General features: G+C 44.8%; 2 protein-coding genes across 4 annotated transcripts; both read left to right on the top strand.

Annotated features, from left to right (window-relative positions):
* The first annotated feature begins 4872 nt into the window (after nucleotides 1-4872).
* LOC135375668 (uncharacterized) lies at nucleotides 4873-17171 on the top strand. 3 transcript variants are annotated; one of them, XM_064608330.1, is made up of 3 exons: nucleotides 5206-5243; nucleotides 11525-12138; nucleotides 17089-17171. In XM_064608330.1, exons 1-2 carry the CDS (start codon nucleotides 5209-5211, stop codon nucleotides 12129-12131), a joined length of 642 nt encoding a protein of 213 aa, XP_064464400.1. In that variant the 5' UTR covers nucleotides 5206-5208; the 3' UTR covers nucleotides 12132-12138; nucleotides 17089-17171. The 3 variants fall into 3 exon arrangements, 2 of the variants coding, with proteins under 2 accessions (XP_064464400.1, XP_064464399.1); XR_010417327.1 differs by lacking the exons at nucleotides 5206-5243; nucleotides 17089-17171 and adding an exon at nucleotides 4873-4944 and having other exon boundaries at nucleotides 11525-15222; XM_064608329.1 differs by lacking the exon at nucleotides 17089-17171 and having other exon boundaries at nucleotides 11525-15222.
* On the top strand, nucleotides 17007-19874 carry LOC135375661 (zinc finger protein 583-like; the record flags this gene model as incomplete). Its single annotated transcript, XM_064608326.1, has 2 exons — nucleotides 17007-17479; nucleotides 19007-19874. Coding segments are annotated over 2 exons (951 nt in total), but the record flags the coding sequence as incomplete, so codon positions are not given.
* Between the last annotated feature and the right edge of the window lie 736 nt (nucleotides 19875-20610).

Raw genomic sequence — 20610 nt, 5'->3', positions numbered from 1 at the left:
GATATATTAACCTATTTGTTCTATATATATATATATATGTGTAACTCAAACATCGCCATGCCAGTACTGGACAGCTGTTTCGGCCTTCTTGGACCTCATCAACAGTACGCAGGCAGGCAACGTTTGAGTGGATGGCGTCAGAAGGTCACGTAACACGTGATTCCTCCCGCCAGGGTGAGATAACTCACTCACTGAAAGCCCAGTGCAAAGCCAGTGAAGTATAATAGGAAAAAAAATAGCCGGAGCTCTTTGGCTGCACGTATAGCATATGTCTGTAACTCAAACATCGCCATGCCAGTACTGGACAGCTGTTTCGGCCTTCTTGGACCTCATCAGCAGTACGCAGGCAGGCAACGTTTGAGCGGATGGCGTCAGAAGGTCACGTGGCACGTGATGCCTCCCGTCAGGGTGTCCTAAGACACCTCTGAAAGCCCAGTGCAAAGCCAGTAAAGTGTATAAGGGAAAAGAAAATTAGCAAGAGCTCTTTGGCTGCACGTATAACATATGTTTGTAAGTCAAACGTCGCCATGCCAGTACTGGACAGCTGTTTCGGCCTTGTTGGGCCATCATCAGCAGTACGCAGGCAGGCAACGTTTGAGCGGATGGCGTCAGAAGGTCACGTGGCACGTGATGCCTCCCGTCAGGGTGTCCTAAGACACCTCTGAAAGCCCAGTGCAAAGCCAGTAAAGTGTATAAGGGAAAAGAAAATTAGCAAGAGCTCTTTGGCTGCACGTATAACATATGTTTGTAAGTCAAACGTCGCCATGCCAGTACTGGACAGCTGTTTCGGCCTTGTTGGGCCATCATCAGCAGTACGCAGGCAGGCAACGTTTGAGCGCAGGCAACGTTTGAGCCTGCGTACTGCTGATGATGGCCCAACAAGGCCGAAACAGCTGTCCAGTACTGGCATGGCGACGTTTGACTTACAAACATATGTTATACGTGCAGCCAAAGAGCTCTTGCTAATTTTCTTTTCCCTTATACACTTTACTGGCTTTGCACTGGGCTTTCAGAGGTGTCTTAGGACACCCTGACGGGAGGCATCACGTGCCACGTGACCTTCTGACGCCATCCGCTCAAACGTTGCCTGCCTGCGTACTGCTGATGATGGCCCAACAAGGCCGAAACAGCTGTCCAGTACCGGCATGGCGACGTTTGACTTACAAATATATATATATATATATATATATCGATAACTGGGTACAGATGGAGTCGAAAAAATATATTACATATAATGAAGAGGCTTTTGAAGCTGTACAAGGATTAAACACAGTTTGCTACTTTTATTAAATTAATAATTAAGGGGTTACTAGAAATAGATTTACAGTTACGGTTCGACGCTCCGGCAGTCAGCGCTGCCTACAACAGGACTAAGCTTCAAAATGGGTGACAAGGGCTTATATACGAGGGTAAAGGGGGAAAATGAGACAGGAACTGAGCGGCGTTGGTGATGTTGCACAACAATGCTCCTGGGTAGTTTCATCTATAATCGAATGATGCCCGCCGGTCACATTTTTTATTTCTCTCGAAAAAAATATATGTTATCCCACCTACAGATGCAAAAGGTGCCTGACCGGAGGTCTCTGCGATATTTTCTTCTCCGTCCACGGCTCTTCGAAGCAACCGGCGCGATTTCGCGGCTTAAATTTTTTTTCCAACTTTGTGACCTTGTATCTCTTGAACGAGATGTCCCATTTGAACGATTTTTTTTTTGCTGGCAGAGTGGATGGTGCACATTCCTCCGTGTGCTATTAAATTTATATGGTCAAGAAAAAAGTATACGAAAAAAATCCCCAATATACTAGAGAGAGCCATTTTACCGCACGTTTGGTAGGTCATGGCCCAGATCCTGGATCTCCCACTGTGATGTTCTTCGCATGAGCGGAAAGATCATTCTTTGCTGTTTCGTTTGACGTTAAGTACATTGCTGTATCTTCAGCCATTATCCCGTAACAATGCCGTGAACACGGAAGACTAGGGGAAATTTTTCATTTTCGCGGCAGTTTTTACACAAAAATGACATCTTCAAATTTTCCAATATTTTGTACTAACATAGCTGAGACATGGCTCTTTCAGGATAAGCAATAAAATATTTGCATATTTTGGTCCCACAGGGCGCGCAATTTTTTTTCGCAACCCCTATTGGGCAGCGCTCGCAGGGGTCAAACACAGGCACAAAGAGTAGACTTGTTGTCTCTTTTTTTTTTTTTTTTTTTTTGCTTTCGGTGAGGGTGCCGTCATGCCGAAGGCCGACTATAGTAATATGCACAGATCACTCTGCAGACAAGCAAAAGTTCGTTGCTTAGGCTTTCCCACCCGGTTAATTCCTTCAAGGTTACGTTCTCGAAGGAGATCGTACGTGGGAACATGGCATTTGTAAATACTCCGGCTCTGCCGAACCGAAGCTCGAGACGTCTATTCTCTTGTAATTTTGTTTTGTTATTTGCTGGTTTCTTCTGGTTCTGTTTCTTCTACTTCGTCTACCACGGGTGCCTCAATGCGCTCACACCCATATCCTGCTCTGAGATGCTCCTGTTCACAGCCTGCACAATTTCGGTGGGGTCACCGATGTCAGCGTCGTCAGGGCTTGAAGCCGGAGGATCTTGTTCACCTGAAGGCCCTGCCTCAGCACCCTGCAGTCGAAACGTGTTGTTACAGTTCACACATATTTCGTCGGTGTCGCAGACATGGACTGCCTCCGAGGTGCTCAAGATGGTCTTCAAAAGCCCCGATCCTATTAACGATACCGGCCTGAAGTTCTTGTTCCAGTTTTTTTGTTTTTTTTTTCTTGTGTCGTTGAGTGTGGCCCAGGCAGTATAGTCAACTTCTGGTGTGGCTACGGCTAGCCATGGGGAGCGCAGAATTACACGCTACGCCGACGACAAAACGAAATCCATACGTAACAACGAGGCAAGCAAGACCCTTGTCTTAAAATGGGGATGCCACGATAGTCCACCCTTAAGAATTCCACTGTTTAGAATCCCAGATGTTCAAAATCCCACATTTCTAAATTAAAGCTCTAATGTGAAGAATGGCGGAATGGGTGTTGAATTATACATATTACTGACAAACCTTGGAGTTTTGCGTGATTTTGACATCAGTAGAAATCATTCTCATGAATAAAAGCCAGGTTTTTTGCGACCGTTATGCTTAGCATGGCGGTCACATCAGAGCAGCAGAAATTATTAGATTTTGATTAGGTTAGGTTAGTTTTCAGAGGTTCGGTTAGTTTAGGTGTTTTTTTTTTTGTTTTTGTTTTTTTTGGCAGTTCAACACACCGTTGGGGGGCTACCCATAGTTGAGCACGCGCGCAACGCTACTCAAGCGCCGTTTGGGATTTTGAGCATATGCGATTCTAAACGGTGGATTCTTGACGGCAGCATTTCGGGATACCCCCCTTAAAATGTGTATAGCGGCGGGAACCCCGTAGACGCCTAAAGACCATGTTTTCCCACGCAGCGCCCCTACTTTATCACCCATTGGAAGGCTAACTCCTTCAAATAATATTTCTAAAAGGAGTTCACCTTGACGAAATAAGAGAGCAGACATGTGCTATTATTCCCAGGAAGACCAGGCGACCAGTCCTTGGGCGATCTGTCGGCATTCTGGCACATCATCTGAGTGTTTCAAATTCCGTCTCTGTTCACAAGTAGAAGAAACCAGGAAATAACAAATCAAACTTACTAGAGCATAGAGGTCTCGCGCTTCGGTTCGGCAAAGCCGGAGTATTTACAAATGCCACGTTCCCACGTACGATTTCCTCCAAGCACGTAACCTTGAAGGAATTAACCGGGTGGGAAAGCCTAAGCAACGAACTTTTGCTTGCCTGCGGACATCACAGTGATCTGTGCATATTACTACAGTTGGCCTTGGGCGTGACGGCACCCTCACCGAAAGAAGAAAAAAAAAGGCAGGGGTTGGGGTAGAAGTCCACTCTGCGAGTGTGTTTGACCCCTGCGAGCGCTGCCCAATAAAAAAAAAAAAGGTACGAAAAAAAAATTGCGCGCCCTGTGGGACCAAAATAAGCAATTTATTGCATATACTGAAAGAGCTATGTCTCGGCTGTGTTTGTACAAAATATCGGAAAATTTGAAGATGTCGTTTTTGGATAAAAACTGCCGCGAAAATGAGAATTGTTCCGTACCCTTCTATGTTCATGACATTGTTACGAGATAATGGCTGAATATTAAGCAATGTTTTAATGTCAAACGAAAGAGTAAAAAATGATCTTTCTGCTCATGTGAAGAGCATCACAGTCGGAAGTCCAGGGCTTCGGCCATGACCTTCCAGAGGCGCGGTAAAAAGGTTCTCCGTTGCGTTTTCGAGATTTTTTTCGAATACTTTTCTCTTGACCATATAAATTTAATAGCCCACGGTGTAACGTGCACCATCCACTCTGTCAGCAAAAAAAATAAAAAAATCGTTCAAATGGGACATCTCGTTCAGGAGATACAAGGTCACAAAGGTGGAAATAATTTAAGCCGCGAAATCGCGCCGGTTGCTTCGAAGCGTCGTGGACTGAGAAGAAAATCTCGCTGAGACCTGTGGTCAAGCAACTTATGAATCTCTTTGTGGGTGGGATAACATTTTTTTTTTTTTTAGAAAAATAAAAAAATGTGACCGGCGGGCATCATTCGACTATAAATGAAACCACCCTCCTGCAACATCACCAAACGCCGCTCCACGTTGTATGACTTCATGACCCCAAACTGCGGAAGCTTTTATATAAAACAGATGGCTGGAACACACTGTGGCACGGGATCGGCTGACTGGCTTGGTGACCCAGTTTCTCGGAAAGAGTGATTTACAACCACGCGGAATCGAGCCAATATTGACATTAAACAGGTGGCCTTAGTGAACGTGTTGGGAGAACAGACCGGGAGGGGTATATTACGCGCCTGTGTTCCGGCTATCTAGTTTTCTGCGCAGATGGCACCCAGCACGGTAAATTGTAGACATTCTTCTACTCTTTGTAGACTTCGGGGTAGATTTGTAAGCCTGGAAGATGCGCGATATTTTGAGATGTCTGTAACGCGCATGGGCGTCGCAATCACCCGCAGACCATGTATTCAAACTTGTGTTGTGCATGCGTAGCAACGGCGTGTGAAACGTGCGCGGGCAGGCTAAAATCGTGCGAGCTGTCGACGCGGCCGAAATTAATGTTTCCCTGCCCTGCTGTACAGCGTCGCGTGACGGGTTCGTGAATCTATGTGCATGATGTTTGTAACTGTCATGCTCTTAAGGTAAGCCCATTTTTCCGATATGAACTTGTGTGACGCTGTGTAATCGAAGTTGAATCGAATTGAAGTTGAGTAACCGAAGAATCGACGTTGTAATCGAAGTTGTGACGTAATGTGCGATCACCCTGAACGTATATTTGTAATTGTGCTTGCAGCTGTGCTCCGTTTCGAAGGAACGCGTGCGAGGTGTGTTGCATGAAATATATACGTTGGCTGTGTTTCCCCGAGAATGTTCTGGGAGAGCCTCGAAGGCAATGTGAAATTGTGTTTCTCCGTACTCAGCTTGGGTTGAGTCTTCCTTTTGAGATTGAGTACGTGCGAAGCTTCACTGCAAGGTACGAACCACGAGAAACAATCTTGAGCTTCACCGCATAGGACTACCATGCTTTGTCATTCTGCTTGATTTATTTAATTCCGTGCGTTGAAGTGCAACGCACGCAGTCTAAAAGAAAAAGGAGCCCAAGCTTCAGGGCTCTATAGGGTTTCTTGATAATTGAAATTGTTTTTCTCTCAAACCAGCTTCACTGCACAGCGTCAACTATCGATGTTTTCTCGATCACGTGCTTCTTCCTGCTCAGGTTTTTGTTTTTTATTTCGAACGCGTGCGGGCTTCGATGCATAGCATCACGCTGGGTTTTTTGCGCTCTGTTTAATATGCAATGATTTTTTTTTCGTGGGTACGTTGTAGCGCACTATCTGTGACAAAATTCGTTCTTAAGAATGAACGCGCTTCACTCCATACCATCATTTGCGGACTTTTTTTCCCGTTCTGCTGCAAAACCATTGGAATCAATTTTAATGTTGAAGTGCAAAGCACGCGCTGTAGGAAAGACGATTCTAAGCTTGTTCACAGGTGTGGGCTTCACCGAACGCACGCCTGCAACCAGGTGGAGCCAACTTTACTAGTGTGGGTGGATAGAGCATGCTTGACGTGTACATCGTACCCTGGATAGTTTTTTTTTTTTTTTTGCTATTAGCAACTGTGGCTATGAACAGCAGCGTGAACTGCTTGAGGCGATGGCCGCATGTTGATGTAAGCTGTTTTATTCATGTTTTTCAATGAATGAGCCTTCTAGCTCTTTGGCTGCACGTATAGCATACGTTTGTAAGTCAAACTCCTGCTATTTTTTTCCCTGTAGGAAGACAGCACTGCCCGTTTGGCAACTCTTCCGATGCTAACAAAAAACAATGTTTAGTTACATGATGGCTTTCTTCATACAGGGACCATTTGTGCATGATGGGTTTAGGCGAAAGCATCACCTGCGAGGAGAAGGAACATAAGGTCTCCATGTGCAGATGCAGACCCAATGATGAATGTGTTCCACAAGTATGTGGGAGTCTTCGCTGAAAAGGACGCTCGCTTTGAAAGGATTGCTCACAAATGCTTTAACACACAAACATCCACATTCCTGCATATTTAGTGTGAGTGACGTCACCAGGTCAGGCTTGCTCATGAGCGTGCACATGTCTTTTTCGTGGCAAGGATGTATCTTAAATGTTGAATTCGTGCTTTTATTTCCTTAGCAAGATTACTTTCTGATTACTTAGACTGCTGAGGTTTATTTTTTTACTCATTGCACACACTGAAGAGGTTGCCTCTCGCAAACGCTTTGGCACACAAACGTACATATTCCTGCATATTGAATGTGAACAACCTTACATGGTCAAGGTTGCTGGTGATTATGCACATGCCTGTTCATGGCAAGGATGTATTGTTAAATATGAAAGGCGGGCTTTGATTTACGTAGCAAGTGTAAGTAGAAAATCACTATGCACATCTTTGATATGCAGTTTGTAACCTTTTTTTATCATAATTTTTAGCATCACCTTTATATATATATATATATATATATATATATATATATATATAAGTTGAAATAAACGAATGCGGTTGACCACGAAAAATAAAGGTATTCAATAAAGATCAGAAGTGGAGACGGTGCTTCTACCGGATAAGGAATAAAAGGGGGACTTTATTAAAAACTAAGACGGGGTATTCGACGTTTCGACAGCAGCGCTGTCTTCAACAGGAATGGGATACTATGGTGACGCAAGACAATTGCAAAGAATGAGAGGGGAATATGTACAAGGAGAGAGGGCAGCACACGTGCTTTGTCAAACAAAGGTAAAGGGGTACAATGAATCATAGGCAGTCAAGTTCTTCGCCGGAGGGCAATGATTTCCTGGGGTGACCAACTGGGGAGTCTGAAAGAGATACAAAAAAAGAGTATGTATTCTGAGAGAATTAGGAATTTAGGTTGCGAACTGTTGAGAGGACGGCGGGGGCCTCGTTGATCTGGCTTTTAAATTTGTAGATCAGGAACGATTCTCTTTGTTCTCTAAGGCGTTGGGGTGGAAAACCCGATTGCAGAACGAAAATGGCCATGTCGTTAATTGAGTGGCCGGGTTTACTAAAATGTCGAGACACTGGCAGATTAGGTTTCTTTGATACGTCGGACCTGTGGTTGTTGAATCGGATTCGGAAGGATGTAGCTGTTTGACCGATATATTGGGCCTTGCACTCATTACATTGAAGGAGATAAAGGACGTTAGAAGAGTTGTAGTTAAATAGACCATTAATTTTTGTGCGATAGTTAGAATTTGTGCTTTCTACTCTGGTAGCAGTTTGCATTAATTTACAGATCTGGCATCTGCGTCCGTTGCATGGTTGACAACCGTTGTGTTCCGAGGACTTGTTTAACTTGGCGTTCACAAGTCTGTCTTGGATGTTCCTTGCTCGACGATAAGTAACGCGGGGTGGTTCCGGAAACACCTGACTCATGCGATCAGATTGGGTGAGGATTGCATAGTGCCGTTTAAGTATGCGGTTTACGTCCGGGGCATAACCGTTGAAGCTAATAGTGAGGTTTACCGAAGAATTCTTATCAGCTCGGGGCTGTGTTTGGAATAGGTTCTCTCGATCGGTTGATCTAGCTCTGGCTATGGCATCTTTTACGACCTGATTAGGATATTTTCTATCTGCGAAAGTTTCTTCAAGGCTCTCAAGATGATTGTCTAGTTCATCATCGTTAGAACATATTCTCCGGTAACGCAGCGCTTGACTATAAGGGATAGCTAGCTTAGTGTGCCTGGGGTGGCAACTCTGGAACGATAGATATTGTTGGGAGTCGGTAGGCTTGTGATACAGACTGGTGGTTATGATTCCATTATGTAGTTTAACTTACACATCCAGAAAATTAACAGCTGAGGAGGAGTAATTGAATGTAAATTCAATACTGGGGATGTACTTGGTTAAAGTCGTTAACAAACAACTGAAGGTCGCATTCGGAGTGGGGCCAAATAATGAATATATCATCTAGGAATCGCTTATATAGGAGTGGCTTCAGTGCACAATTTCTGAGGAACGGTTCTTCCAAGGATGCCATGAAGATATTTGCATAGTTAGGGGCCATTTTTGTTCCCATTGCTGTACCGTTGACCTGTATGTAGTGTTCGTCGTCGAATTCAAAGTTATTGCATGTTAGGATCAGATTCAGGAGCTCCGTGAGGACAGACGTATCATAACCCTGATCGGGTTGATTCTTAAATGCACGCTCTGCTGCTGCTATTCCATCTGAGTGAGGAATGTTAGTATACAGGGAAGTGACATCTAGGGTTGCTAACAGACAGTTAGGGGGAACGTTTATTTTACGTATATCTTGAAGGAAATGGTTGGTATCCTTAACGTATGAGTCGAATTTAGACGGGATGGGCTTGAGGAGATGATCCACGAATGATGAAAGATTCTCAGTGGCTGTACCATTACAGGAAACAATCGGTCTTCCGGGGTTACCCGGCTTATGTATCTTGGGGAGCATGTATAATCTACCAGGCCTAGGGTCCTTTGGGAGTAAATACTGGTACAAGCTCTCGTCAATCTTTTTAGCGTTTTTTAATCTTGTTAGGACTTTGGTTACATTGGCACTAATTGGGCTACATTGGGTTAGGGTCAGTTTCGAGAGGTCTGTAAAATTCCGCGCACTGAAGTTGGCGGAGGCCTTCTGTAACGTATGATTGTTTATCCATTACAACTATCGCGCCTCCTTTATCTTCCCTCTTAATTACGATATCCTTGTCGTTCTCTAATGCTGACAAGCTTTCTTGCTCCTGCTTAGTGAGGTTATACCTGAGTTTGCGTTTTGCGCTGTCCTGATACGCACGGAAGATATCCTTCTGAACTGCTTTAATGTACAAATCAAGGGTTTTATCTCGGTTAGGTTCTGGAGTGAACTCTGATTTTATACGAAACGGATTACTGTTCGACTCTGTCTTTTCATGAAAATATTCTGCAAGCCGTAGCCTCCGGGCAAAGTTATCAAGATCTAAATGTAACTGGTATTCATCCACTCTTGCATCATTAGGGCAGAACGATAATCCTTTACCAAGTAGGGAACGATCGGAGTTCGTAAGTTCACGTGAAGAAAGGCTGATAACGTTACGATCTTTTGGTTGTCGGTCGGCATCACGCATTGGAGGGGAATTATTAGTTAGGTGCGTTTCAGGGGCGTGCTGCAGATTAGGGTTTGAGGCTACGGCAGAAGTGCACAAGAAATTGGGCGCGTTTGAGGCGGTGTTATCGGCGGTATGATGTTGTATGTTATCCCGAGTGAGCTTTTTTTCTTTCTGTAGTTTTAGGCTCACTCGTTTCTTTTGAAAGAACTCGTCTCGAAATTGTGCACTGAAGCCACTCCTATATAAGCGATTCCTAGATGATATATTCATTATTTGGCCCCACTCCGAATGCGACCTTCAGTTGTTTGTTAACGACTTTAACCAAGTACATCCCCAGTATTGAATTTACATTCAATTACTCCTCCTTAGCTGTTAATTTTCTGGATGTGGAAGTTAAACTACATAATGGAATCATAACCACCAGTCTGTATCGCAAGCCTACCGACTCCCAACAATATCTATCGTTCCAGAGTTGCCACCCCAGGCACACTAAGCTAGCTATCCCTTATAGTCAAGCGCTGCGTTACCGGAGAATATGTTCTAACGATGATGAACTAGACAATCATCTTGACAGCCTTGAAGAAACTTTCGCAGATAGAAAATATCCTAATCAGGTTGTAAAAGATGCCATAGCCAGAGCTAGATCAACCGATCGAGAGAACCTATTCCAAACACAGCCCCGAGCTGATAAGAATTCTTCGGTAAACCTCACTATTAGCTTCAACGGTTATGCCCCGGACGTAAACCGCATACTTAAACGGCACTATGCAATCCTCACCCAATCTGATCGCATGAGTCAGGTGTTTCCGGAACCACCCCGCGTTACTTATCGTCGAGCAAGGAACATCCAAGAACGACTTGTGAACGCCAAGTTAAACAAGTCCTCGGAACACAACGGTTGTCAACCATGCAACGGACGCAGATGCCAGATCTGTAAATTAATGCAAACTGCTACCAGAGTAGAAAGCACAAATTCTAACTATCGCACAAAAATTAATGGTCTATTTAACTGCAACTCTTCTAACGTCCTTTATCTCCTTCAATGTAATGAGTGCAAGGCCCAATATATCGGTCAAACAGCTACATCCTTCCGAATCCGATTCAACAACCACAGGTCCGACGTATCAAAGAAACCTAATCTGCCAGTGTCTCGACATTTTAGTAAACCCGGCCACTCAATTAACGACATAGCCATTTTCGTTCTGCAATCGGGTTTTCCATCCCAACGCCTTAGAGAACAAAGAGAATCGTTCCTGATCTACAAATTTAAAAGCCAGATCAACGAGGACCCCGGCGTCCTCTCAACAGTTCGCAACCTAAATTCCTAATTCTCTCAGAATACATACACTCTTTTGTATCGCTTTCAGACTCCCCGGTTGGTCACCCCAGGAAATCATTGCCCTCCGGCGAAGAACTTGACTGCCTATGATTCATTGTACCCCTTTACCTTTGTTTGACAAAGCACGTGTGCTGCCCTCTCTCCTTGTACATATTCCCCTCTCATTCTTTGCAATTGTCTTGCGTCACCATAGTATCCCATTCCTGTTGAAGACAGCGCTGCTGTCGAAACGTCGAATACCCCGTCTTAGTTTTTAATAAAGTCCCCCTTTTATTCCTTATCCTGTAGAAGAACCGTCTCCACTTCTGATCTTTATTGAATACCTTTATTTTTCGTGGTCAACCGCATTCGTTTATTTCAACTTGTACATCTACAATGACCACCGACAGAAGCGGACCCAAGATGCCCATCAGGAAGTACCTTTTTATGCCCCCGTTGTTGCTGTTCTTGGTGACTCGCAAACTAAACACTTACGGTTCCATTTTGACCCCAGATCCCGAACTGCCCCAACGATGTTCGTGACCAGGAGCGGAGGGCGCATTGCGGACTTCTTGGAGGAGGTTGACCAGCTACCCCCCAGCGTGCGCGTCGTCGTCCTGCACTGTGGGACAAACGACATGCCATACAGCGACCCCGACTCGGCCATCCGGCACTACGTGCAGCTTCTGGATCACATTCGTTCCCGCGGGAACATCGATCTTGTAGTATGTACTCTTATTCTACCCCGCTCCTTCAACCGCCGTCGATCTTATCCCGACAGGCGCCGTGAGTTCCAATGTAACCCACGGGCGTACGGCTTCAACATGCGGCTGCGAGACCTGTGCAAGCGATCGCCGGACCTCTACTTTCTGGATCACGGCTTTCATCGACAACCCCCGACGAGAGTCCTAGCAGCCGACGGCCTGCACCCTAACTTCGAGGGAGTCCGGCAGATAGCAGACCGAGTGCGAACCCTACTGCCCCGGCTTCTACGTCGGCTGCCTGTCCACAAGGAAGGAGGCACCGGGACGCCTGATCCAGTATGGCCCACAATCCAGGAAGCAGCAGCGAGCAGTCGGAGCCACGTCCACGTTCAGAAGACGTCTAAGAAGCAGGATTGACTAACCGGTGAGTCTGAACCAATTTATCCCGGCGAAACTACTAGCAGTGACACTCAGGCGTTTTTCCAACTCAGAAAAATCGCGGACAAAATTGCGCGCTACTCCTCTCACCTTAATACTCTTGTAACATATGAAAGGAGTGGAAAATGCCCGCGAGGACTGCAGATTCGTAAGATATCTACGTTTCCTCTTAACCAAAACCTTGAAAAAGAGTGGTTATCAACCCTGCACAATACGTCCCTAGCCCTAACAAAAATACTAGTTATGCAGTGTCAAGATACAATAAATTCCCTGTCAGAGGAGGCAAACACCGTCTCAAACGAAACCACCTTATCAGAGTCTCATAGAGCAGAACTAGACGAGTTCTTTCAAAAGAAACGAGTGAGCCTAAAACTACAGAAAGAAAAAAAGCTCACTCGGGATAACATACAACATCATACCGCCGATAACACCGCCTCAAACGCGCCCAATTTCTTGTGCACTTCTGCCATAGCCTCAAACCCTAATCTGCAGCACGCCCCTGAAACGCACCTAACTAATAATTCCCCTCCAATGCGTGATGCCGACCGACAACCAAAAGATCGTAACGTTATCAACCTTTCTTCACGTGAACTTACGAACTCCGATCGTTCCTTACTTGGTAAAGGATTATCGTTCTGCCCTAATGATGCAAGAGTGGATGAATACCAGTTACATTTAGATCTTGATAACTTTGCCCGGAGGCTACGGCTTGCAGAATATTTTCATGAAAAGACAGAGTCGAACAGTAATCCGTTTCGTATAAAATCAGAGTTCACTCCAGAACCTAACCGAGATAAAACCCTTGATTTGTACATTAAAGCAGTTCAGAAGGATATCTTCCGTGCGTATCAGGACAGCGCCAAACGCAAACTCAGGTATAACGTCACTAAGCAGGAGCAAGAAAGCTTGTCGGCATTAGAGAACGACAAGGATATCGTAATTAAGAGGGCAGATAAAGGAGGCGCGATAGTTGTAATGGATAAACAATCATACGTTACAGAAGGCCTCCGCCAACTTCAGTGCGCGGAATTTTACAGACCTCTCGAAACTGACCCTACCCCCGAAATTAGTGCCAATGTAACCAAAGTCCTAACAAGATTAAAAAAACGCTAAAAAGATTGACGAGAGCTTGTACCAGTATTTACTCCCAAAGGACCCTAGGCCTGGTAGATTTTACATGCTCCCCAAGATACATAAGCCGGGTAACCCCGGAAGACCGATTGTTTCCTGTAATGGTACAGCCACTGAGAATCTTTCATCATTCGTGGATCATCTCCTCAAGCCCATCCCGTCTAAATTCGACTCATACGTTAAGGATACCAACCATTTCCTTCAAGATATAGTAAAATAAACGTTCCCCCTAACTGTCTGTTAGCAACCCTAGATGTCACTTCCCTGTATACTACCATTCCTCACTCAGATGGAATAGCAGCAGCAGAGCGTGCATTTAAGAATCAACCCGATCAGGGTTATGATACGTCTGTCCTCACGGAGCTCCTGAATCTGATCCTAACATGCAATAACTTTGAATTCGACGACGAACACTACATACAGGTCAACGGTACAGCAATGGGAACAAAAATGGGCCCTAACTATGCAAATATCTTCATGGCATCCTTGGAAGAACCGTTCCTCAGAAATTGTGCACTGAAGCCACTCCTATATAAGCGATTCCTAGATGATATATTCATTATTTGGCCCCACTCCGAATGCGACCTTCAGTTGTTTGTTAACGACTTTAACCAAGTACATCCCAGTATTGAATTTACAGTATCAATTACTCCTCCTCAGCTGTTAATTTTCTGGATGTGGAAGTTAAACTACATAATGGAATCATAACCACCAGTCTGTATCGCAAGCCTACCGACTCCCAACAATATCTATCGTTCCAGAGTTGCCACCCCAGGCACACTAAGCTAGCTATCCCTTATAGTCAAGCGCTGCGTTACCGGAGAATATGTTCTAACGATGATGAACTAGACAATCATCTTGAGAGCCTTGAAGAAACTTTCGCAGATAGAAAATATCCTAATCAGGTCGTAAAAGATGCCATAGCCAGAGCTAGATCAACCGATCGAGAGAACCTATTCCAAACACAGCCCCGAGCTGATAAGAATTCTTCGGTAAACCTCACTATTAGCTTCAACGGTTATGCCCCGGACGTAAACCGCATACTTAAACGGCACTATGCAATCCTCACCCAATCTGATCGCATGAGTCAGGTGTTTCCGGAACCACCCCGCGTTACTTATCGTCGAGCAAGGAACATCCAAGACAGACTTGTGAACGCCAAGTTAAACAAGTCCTCGGAACACAACGGTTGTCAACCATGCAACTGACGCAGATGCCAGATCTGTAAATTAATGCAAACTGCTACAAGAGTAGAAAGCACAAATTCTAACTATCGCACAAAAATTAATGGTCTATTTAACTGCAACTCTTCTAACGTCCTTTATCTCCTTCAATGTAATGAGTGCAAGGCCCAATATATCGGTCAAACAGCTACATCCTTCCGAATCCGATTCAACAACCACAGGTCCGACGTATCAAAGAAACCTAATCTGCCAGTGTCTCGACATTTTAGTAAACCCGGCCACTCAATTAACGACATAGCCATTTTCGTTCTGCAATCGGGTTTTCCATCCCAACGCCTTAGAGAACAAAGAGAATCGTTCCTGATCTACAAATTTAAAAGCCAGATCAACGAGGACCCCGGCGTCCTCTCAACAGTTCGCAACCTAAATTCCTAATTCTCTCAGAATACATACACTCTTTTGTATCTCTTTCAGACTCCCCGGTTGGTCACCCCAGGAAATCATTGCCCTCCGGCGAAGAACTTGACTGCCTATGATTCATTGTACCCCTTTACCTTTGTTTGAGAAAGCACGTGTGCTGCCCTCTCTCCTTGTACATATTCCCCTCTCATTCTTTGCAATTGTCTTGCGTCACCATAGTATCCCATTCCTGTTGAAGACAGCGCTGCTGTCGAAACGTCGAATACCCCCTCTTAGTTTTTAATAAAGTCCCCCTTTTATTCCTTATCCTGTAGAAGCACCGTCTCCACTTCTGATCTTTATTGAATACCTATATATATATATATATATATTTCTTGTCTCTGTTTGCCTCAAGATTGATATGCGGCATGAAATACGCGTGCCACTATTTTTACTTCGTGTAACATTATGTGCTCCTATTTGTCGTTTCCTCCCTTTATGTTCTCGCGCTGATACTCTTTAACAGGAATATTAACTTTTTTTTTACTCATCGGGTACCGAAGTGTTGTGCATTATTTCGCGCGTTCGCCTAGTAACATTGTGCTTGCATCCGAAGGGTACTTCAAGAATTACTAACTGCAGAGTGAGCATGTTAGTAAAACATTGCATTGCGACAAAAAAAAAAAGGACAAGAAGGACATTTCCGTTGAATATCATTTACGCTGAAAGGCACTAGAAGCCACACATCATATGCATCATGCCTGTCCCTTTTAGCCCAGCAAGTATGTACAATGTTGAGATGTGAATGATGTTGTTAGCAATGTATTTGTCAAAACTTGCTTTCTGAAAAACGTGTGCATGCATTGGATGCATAAGATGATGTAAGGCAGATGTTTCCAATCTTTGACTTGCAATTTAGAGGGCTTTCGGCGTGGTAGTTGTGACAGTTTTGTAGTTGTGAACTTTATCGTTGGCTTTTGGGTGTCGCTTTCACTGTTCATTTGATGAGTTTTGATGTTAGAGATACAAAATTTCCGAAAATTTGGAATCGCTCGAAAGAAGCCGTTTTCTTTCTTTTTTTTTCAAAAAAGAAAAGAAAAAATGGAACCAAACACGGTTACTGCTGAGTCGAAGCATTGCCGGCCAAGACACAGCATCGATGCAAAAATATTCTAGAACCCAGGAGAAGTCATGATGAGAAAATAACGAGGTTGCACACCGGCTTGACGGAACAAATAACAATTTAATGCAGACGCTTCGTCTCATTTACATCATCATTCTGATTATGTCCCCCAGATGGGAGACGAAACGTCTGCATTAAATTGTTATTTGTTGCGTCAAGCCGGCGTACAACTTCGTTGTTTTCTCATCAAGCCACAGCATACAATGAGCTAGAAACTTGAGTAGTGTTTACAGTCTAGGCATAAATTCAGAGCAGAGCATCCCATGAGACTGCTGTCTACTCAGCGATAGGTAATTGGAACAACCCGTCCTCTCCGACGAGAACTCCGACGTTATGTGAACGCGATGACGATCGCTTGGAGCAGCCAGACGGAGCTCTAAGTTGGTGGTTGCTGACGAATTACAGGCACCTAAGGCACTGTTGGCGGGTTGGAACGCATCGAAGGCACGAAAATTTACATTTTTGAATTTTGTCCCCTGCAAATTCTGGGCAGTTTTTCCGGAGACGAGTAAAAAAAGTTTTTTTTCCCAAAATGTCCGTTTTTTTTTTTTGTTTGGGGGGGGGGGGGCTTTTGTTTGGGGTGTCGCCTTTGACGGCTGTTTGAAAAAAAAAAACAATCAGTTTTGAAAGCCCAACAGTTAGAAAATAAGCGTTCAACAGAACAATGCTGGATTTTGTGAGTGGAATCGCTGGACTACAACGTACGAAACGGATCAACCTCTTTAAAGCTACGGTGACTTTACTTGATGATGAAGATTGGGCTGGGAGAGTTTCATCACCAGTTGGGGCAGTGCATATGCTAAATCGTGTGATGTGGGTGTGAGATGTTTCTCAGCTGGCTCACGTGATGCGACTTAGCGCACCCGGGTTTATTTACTTCTTTCTTCTTGTACGTGCTTGTGTGTGCGTTGCAGGTAAGGAACAGAGATGCAGAGCAAACATTGCGCAATTATGTAACCACATCACTGTCGCCCCTGCCTCGTTGCCCCCCTGCTGTATTGGTCGACATACTTAGTCGTGTCTGTCCTTCCTCCTGCAGGTTTGAGCCGCCGCGCCCGCACGCCCCCTGCGCCTGCTGCGCAGGAGCCTCCAGGGAGGCACCGGTGCAGCTTGTGCGATTACTCCAGTCCCTACAAGGCTCGCACTAGGGTCCACGAGAGAACACACACCGGGGAGAAGCCCTTCGTGTGCCCAGTGTGCTCGAAAGGTTTTTCGCAAAAGTTCTCCCTGGACAGACATCTGGTAGCTATCCACAAAGGCCAGAGGAACTTCGCGTGCTCCGTCTGCGGGAGCGCGTTTTCCTCCAAGAATACCCTGGACAGACATTCCAAAGCGGTGCACGAGAACCAGAGGGACTTCGCGTGCTCTGTCTGCGGGTGGGCGTTCCAACGGAAGGACTATGTACGGCGTCACCAGAGGGTGCACCTTAAATGAGGTGGAACGGATTGAGTTTGTGCGGGTGCACTGAGGCCTCTCGTTTGCATCAAGACGTCTTCTGGTGTTGACGTCATTGGAAGAACTTTCCTGATTAACATTCCTGTTCCTTGTACCCCTTTCGTATCTGCATGATCTGTCGCTTGGTCATTGAAGAGTGCCGTGTAACCTTTTCTTATTGGTATATTCGACAGTGGGTTCACGTAACACGTCAGCGCTACGTTCAATAGATATTTTGTGCCATCGCTTTTACATTACTGCTTGTCACGTGTGCTCACTCGGACTCATCCCCGCTTTGTGCGCAGCGTTGTGGCAGCATCTCAAGTTTACCTCCGGGTACACTAAGCTTCTAGTGAACGAGGCAGTTAAATACTGAGTTAAAAATATTGCATTCAAATTGAACGTCATTTGCATCTAAATTAGCGAAAAGAAATAGCCGGAGCTGCACGGCATGAGGTGAAGCAAAAACTAACAAATGCGAGTACTACATAAATTAAATTTAAACACAAATACCAAAAGTCAAAACGCAAAAATAAACAGAGAAATACAAAAAAAGAGCAAAAAAATATGCAACGCTGTAGTTACAATAGCATACATTGTAGCAAAAATAAGTGGGAAATAGTACAGCTGCTATCCACTACATGAAATGTTGCTCGAGTGCTCGAGGGTGTGTGGTCTTGGGGTTGATATTTCTGTATGAAAAAGGTTGATATGCCGTGTATAATCCTAACTTCTGCACATTCCAGACAATTTTTTGTTTAGTATACCTGCCCCCTTATTGCGTCGAAGTTACTGTGGCATTTCTACGAGGAAGGTGCTACTACAGTTGCAGTCTTTCCCCTCCCCAAGAAAGGCACCTGCCAGAAAAGGCCCCAGAAGCCCAGCAATTTGACCCCGTCTCCCTCACACACTCAGCTTCCAATTGAATTGAAATAATGGGTTTCACGGGAAACTGACGTACGCAAGATACAATGTATCCATGTTCGTTTTCGAGTTTGATGGTTTTTTTTTAATTCGTTAGGGGAAGACGCGGGTGCTATTTACGCACGAGAATTTGGGGAGAAATCGGGTGCTATGATATGTCGGGTTTGATATGTCGTCGGGGAATCTTCGAGTGAAATGAAGTGAACAGGAAGGCAAGCCACTGCTGTGACACTGGGAGGAGAAACAATATTCTTCACATTTCTGCTAGGAATTGGGACAGTGAATGACTGCGGTATTCAAACGCTTGTGCGAGCTTTACAATAGCTTGTCCCTTTTCTCCTGCAGCAGGGGATAATAAAAGGAAGGAGAGCTAGGTTGCCACAAATAGCTCTCTTGGCTGATATTATGATTCGCTTTTCTGAGGTTTGCGGAGAACGACGAGTTGAAGGACCGCAATGATTTCGGGGTAGATATTGGGGACGTTCATTAGTCGCAGACGACAGTGGCTGCCCAAGCGGCTGTCGGCGGCTCGTTTCCATGACTACGACCGGTGAAAGGACATTCGTGGTTGGCTGCGGCCGTTGAAAACACGATCCTGATTGGATGGCTCCTAGTCGTCACGTCACGTCGACGAGTAGGCAGGCTTGCACTGCCTCGGTGGCGTTGCCCCTGCCTTGTTTCCCTTACTTGTATTCGTCGTTACTGCGCAATGTATTCGTTGTCATAATATGTGAGTGTTGGTCGCAATACTTCATCATATTCATTCTTATTGTCGCAGGTGTGAACCGTTCTGAGCACAGCCCCGTACTGGGCAAAGCTACAAAGAGACACCGGTGCAGTATCTGTAACTACTCCAGTGATTACACGGCTAATCTGAAAATGCACAAGAGAATTCACACTGGAGAGAGACCTTATGTTTGCCAAGTATGCTTCAGGGGATTTTCGCAGAAGGTCTCTCTCGACAGGCATTCGGAAGCAGTTCACGTGGGCCAGAGGAACTACCCGTGTTCCGTCTGTCGGTGTGCATTTAAACGGAATCATCATCTACAGCGTCACCTGAGGGTGCACTTTAAATAAGGGTGGAACACTTACGGATTACGTCTGTGTGAACGTACTGAGGCTCTCCTTTGTGTCAAGATGTCTTCTGGTGTTGATGTCATTGGAATAACTTTTTTTTTGTATTAAGCTTCTTCTTCCTGAAATTCCTGTCATGTAATCATTCTATTGAAGTGTGCCGATGTCGCCTTTCTGATGATATTCGACAGTGATTCATTGAACACGGCTGCACGACGTTCAATATTTTGTGTCATGATCTTATAACGGCACTGTCTGTCACGTGTGCTCCCTCGAACTCATCCCTGCTTTGTGCAATATTGTGTCAGCATCTGAAGTGTACCGCCAGATACCTCCAGAAGTACTAAGTGTCGAGTGAACGAGGCAGTAAAATACTGAATTTAAAATATTGCATTCGAGTTGAATGTCATTTGCATCTAAAGACACTTGAGATGAAGCAGACTGTGCATGAGAACTGCCATAGACTCTCCACTGTCTATTCTGTGGATGTGCATGCAGTGTCCAAGGGTTAAATATGTAACTTGAACAGTGCTGTTACCCATGTACCTGTCAAGGTTGTTTCAGACTTCAATCAGACAAAAGCTTAGAAGCTTCAAATGTAACATTATCGGAAGCTGCACAATCCAGACTCTTACTCTAAAGAACATACGTGATGCTAGAATATGTTGCAAAATATGCAATAATAACTTCATTTCATGAATATGATTCAGGAGTTTCATTGGCAGGTGCAGTTTCAGTGAATCTTGTGATTTCTTTTTTTTTTTAACCCGTTCCTCCATTTTCGAGAATGAATTCTGCACAAAATCCCCGGCCACACAGTGCTTCAAATGGCCTTAGATGGTGTATACGGCGTGTGGTCCAAGACTTGGATCTTTTCCTGCCTTCGTCCGTGTCTTTTGGCGTCGCCTTTGACAGTTGTTTGAAAAAAAAAAAATCAGTTTTGAAAGCCCAACGGTTGAAAAAAGGCGTCCAAAAGAATAATGCGGGACTGTGTGAGTCGAATCGCTGGGCTACAACATACGAAACTTTAAAGCTACGGGTACTCCACTTCATGATGAATATTGGGCTGGGGGAGTTTCATCACCAGGGGGGGCAGTGCGGCTGATAAATAGTTGTTCTTAAGTTCCAA

This window comes from Ornithodoros turicata, unplaced genomic scaffold, assembly GCF_037126465.1.
Source record: "Ornithodoros turicata isolate Travis unplaced genomic scaffold, ASM3712646v1 ctg00000914.1, whole genome shotgun sequence".
Lineage (NCBI taxonomy): Eukaryota > Metazoa > Arthropoda > Arachnida > Ixodida > Argasidae > Ornithodoros > Ornithodoros turicata.
This window is presented reverse-complemented; position numbering and strand designations above follow the sequence as displayed.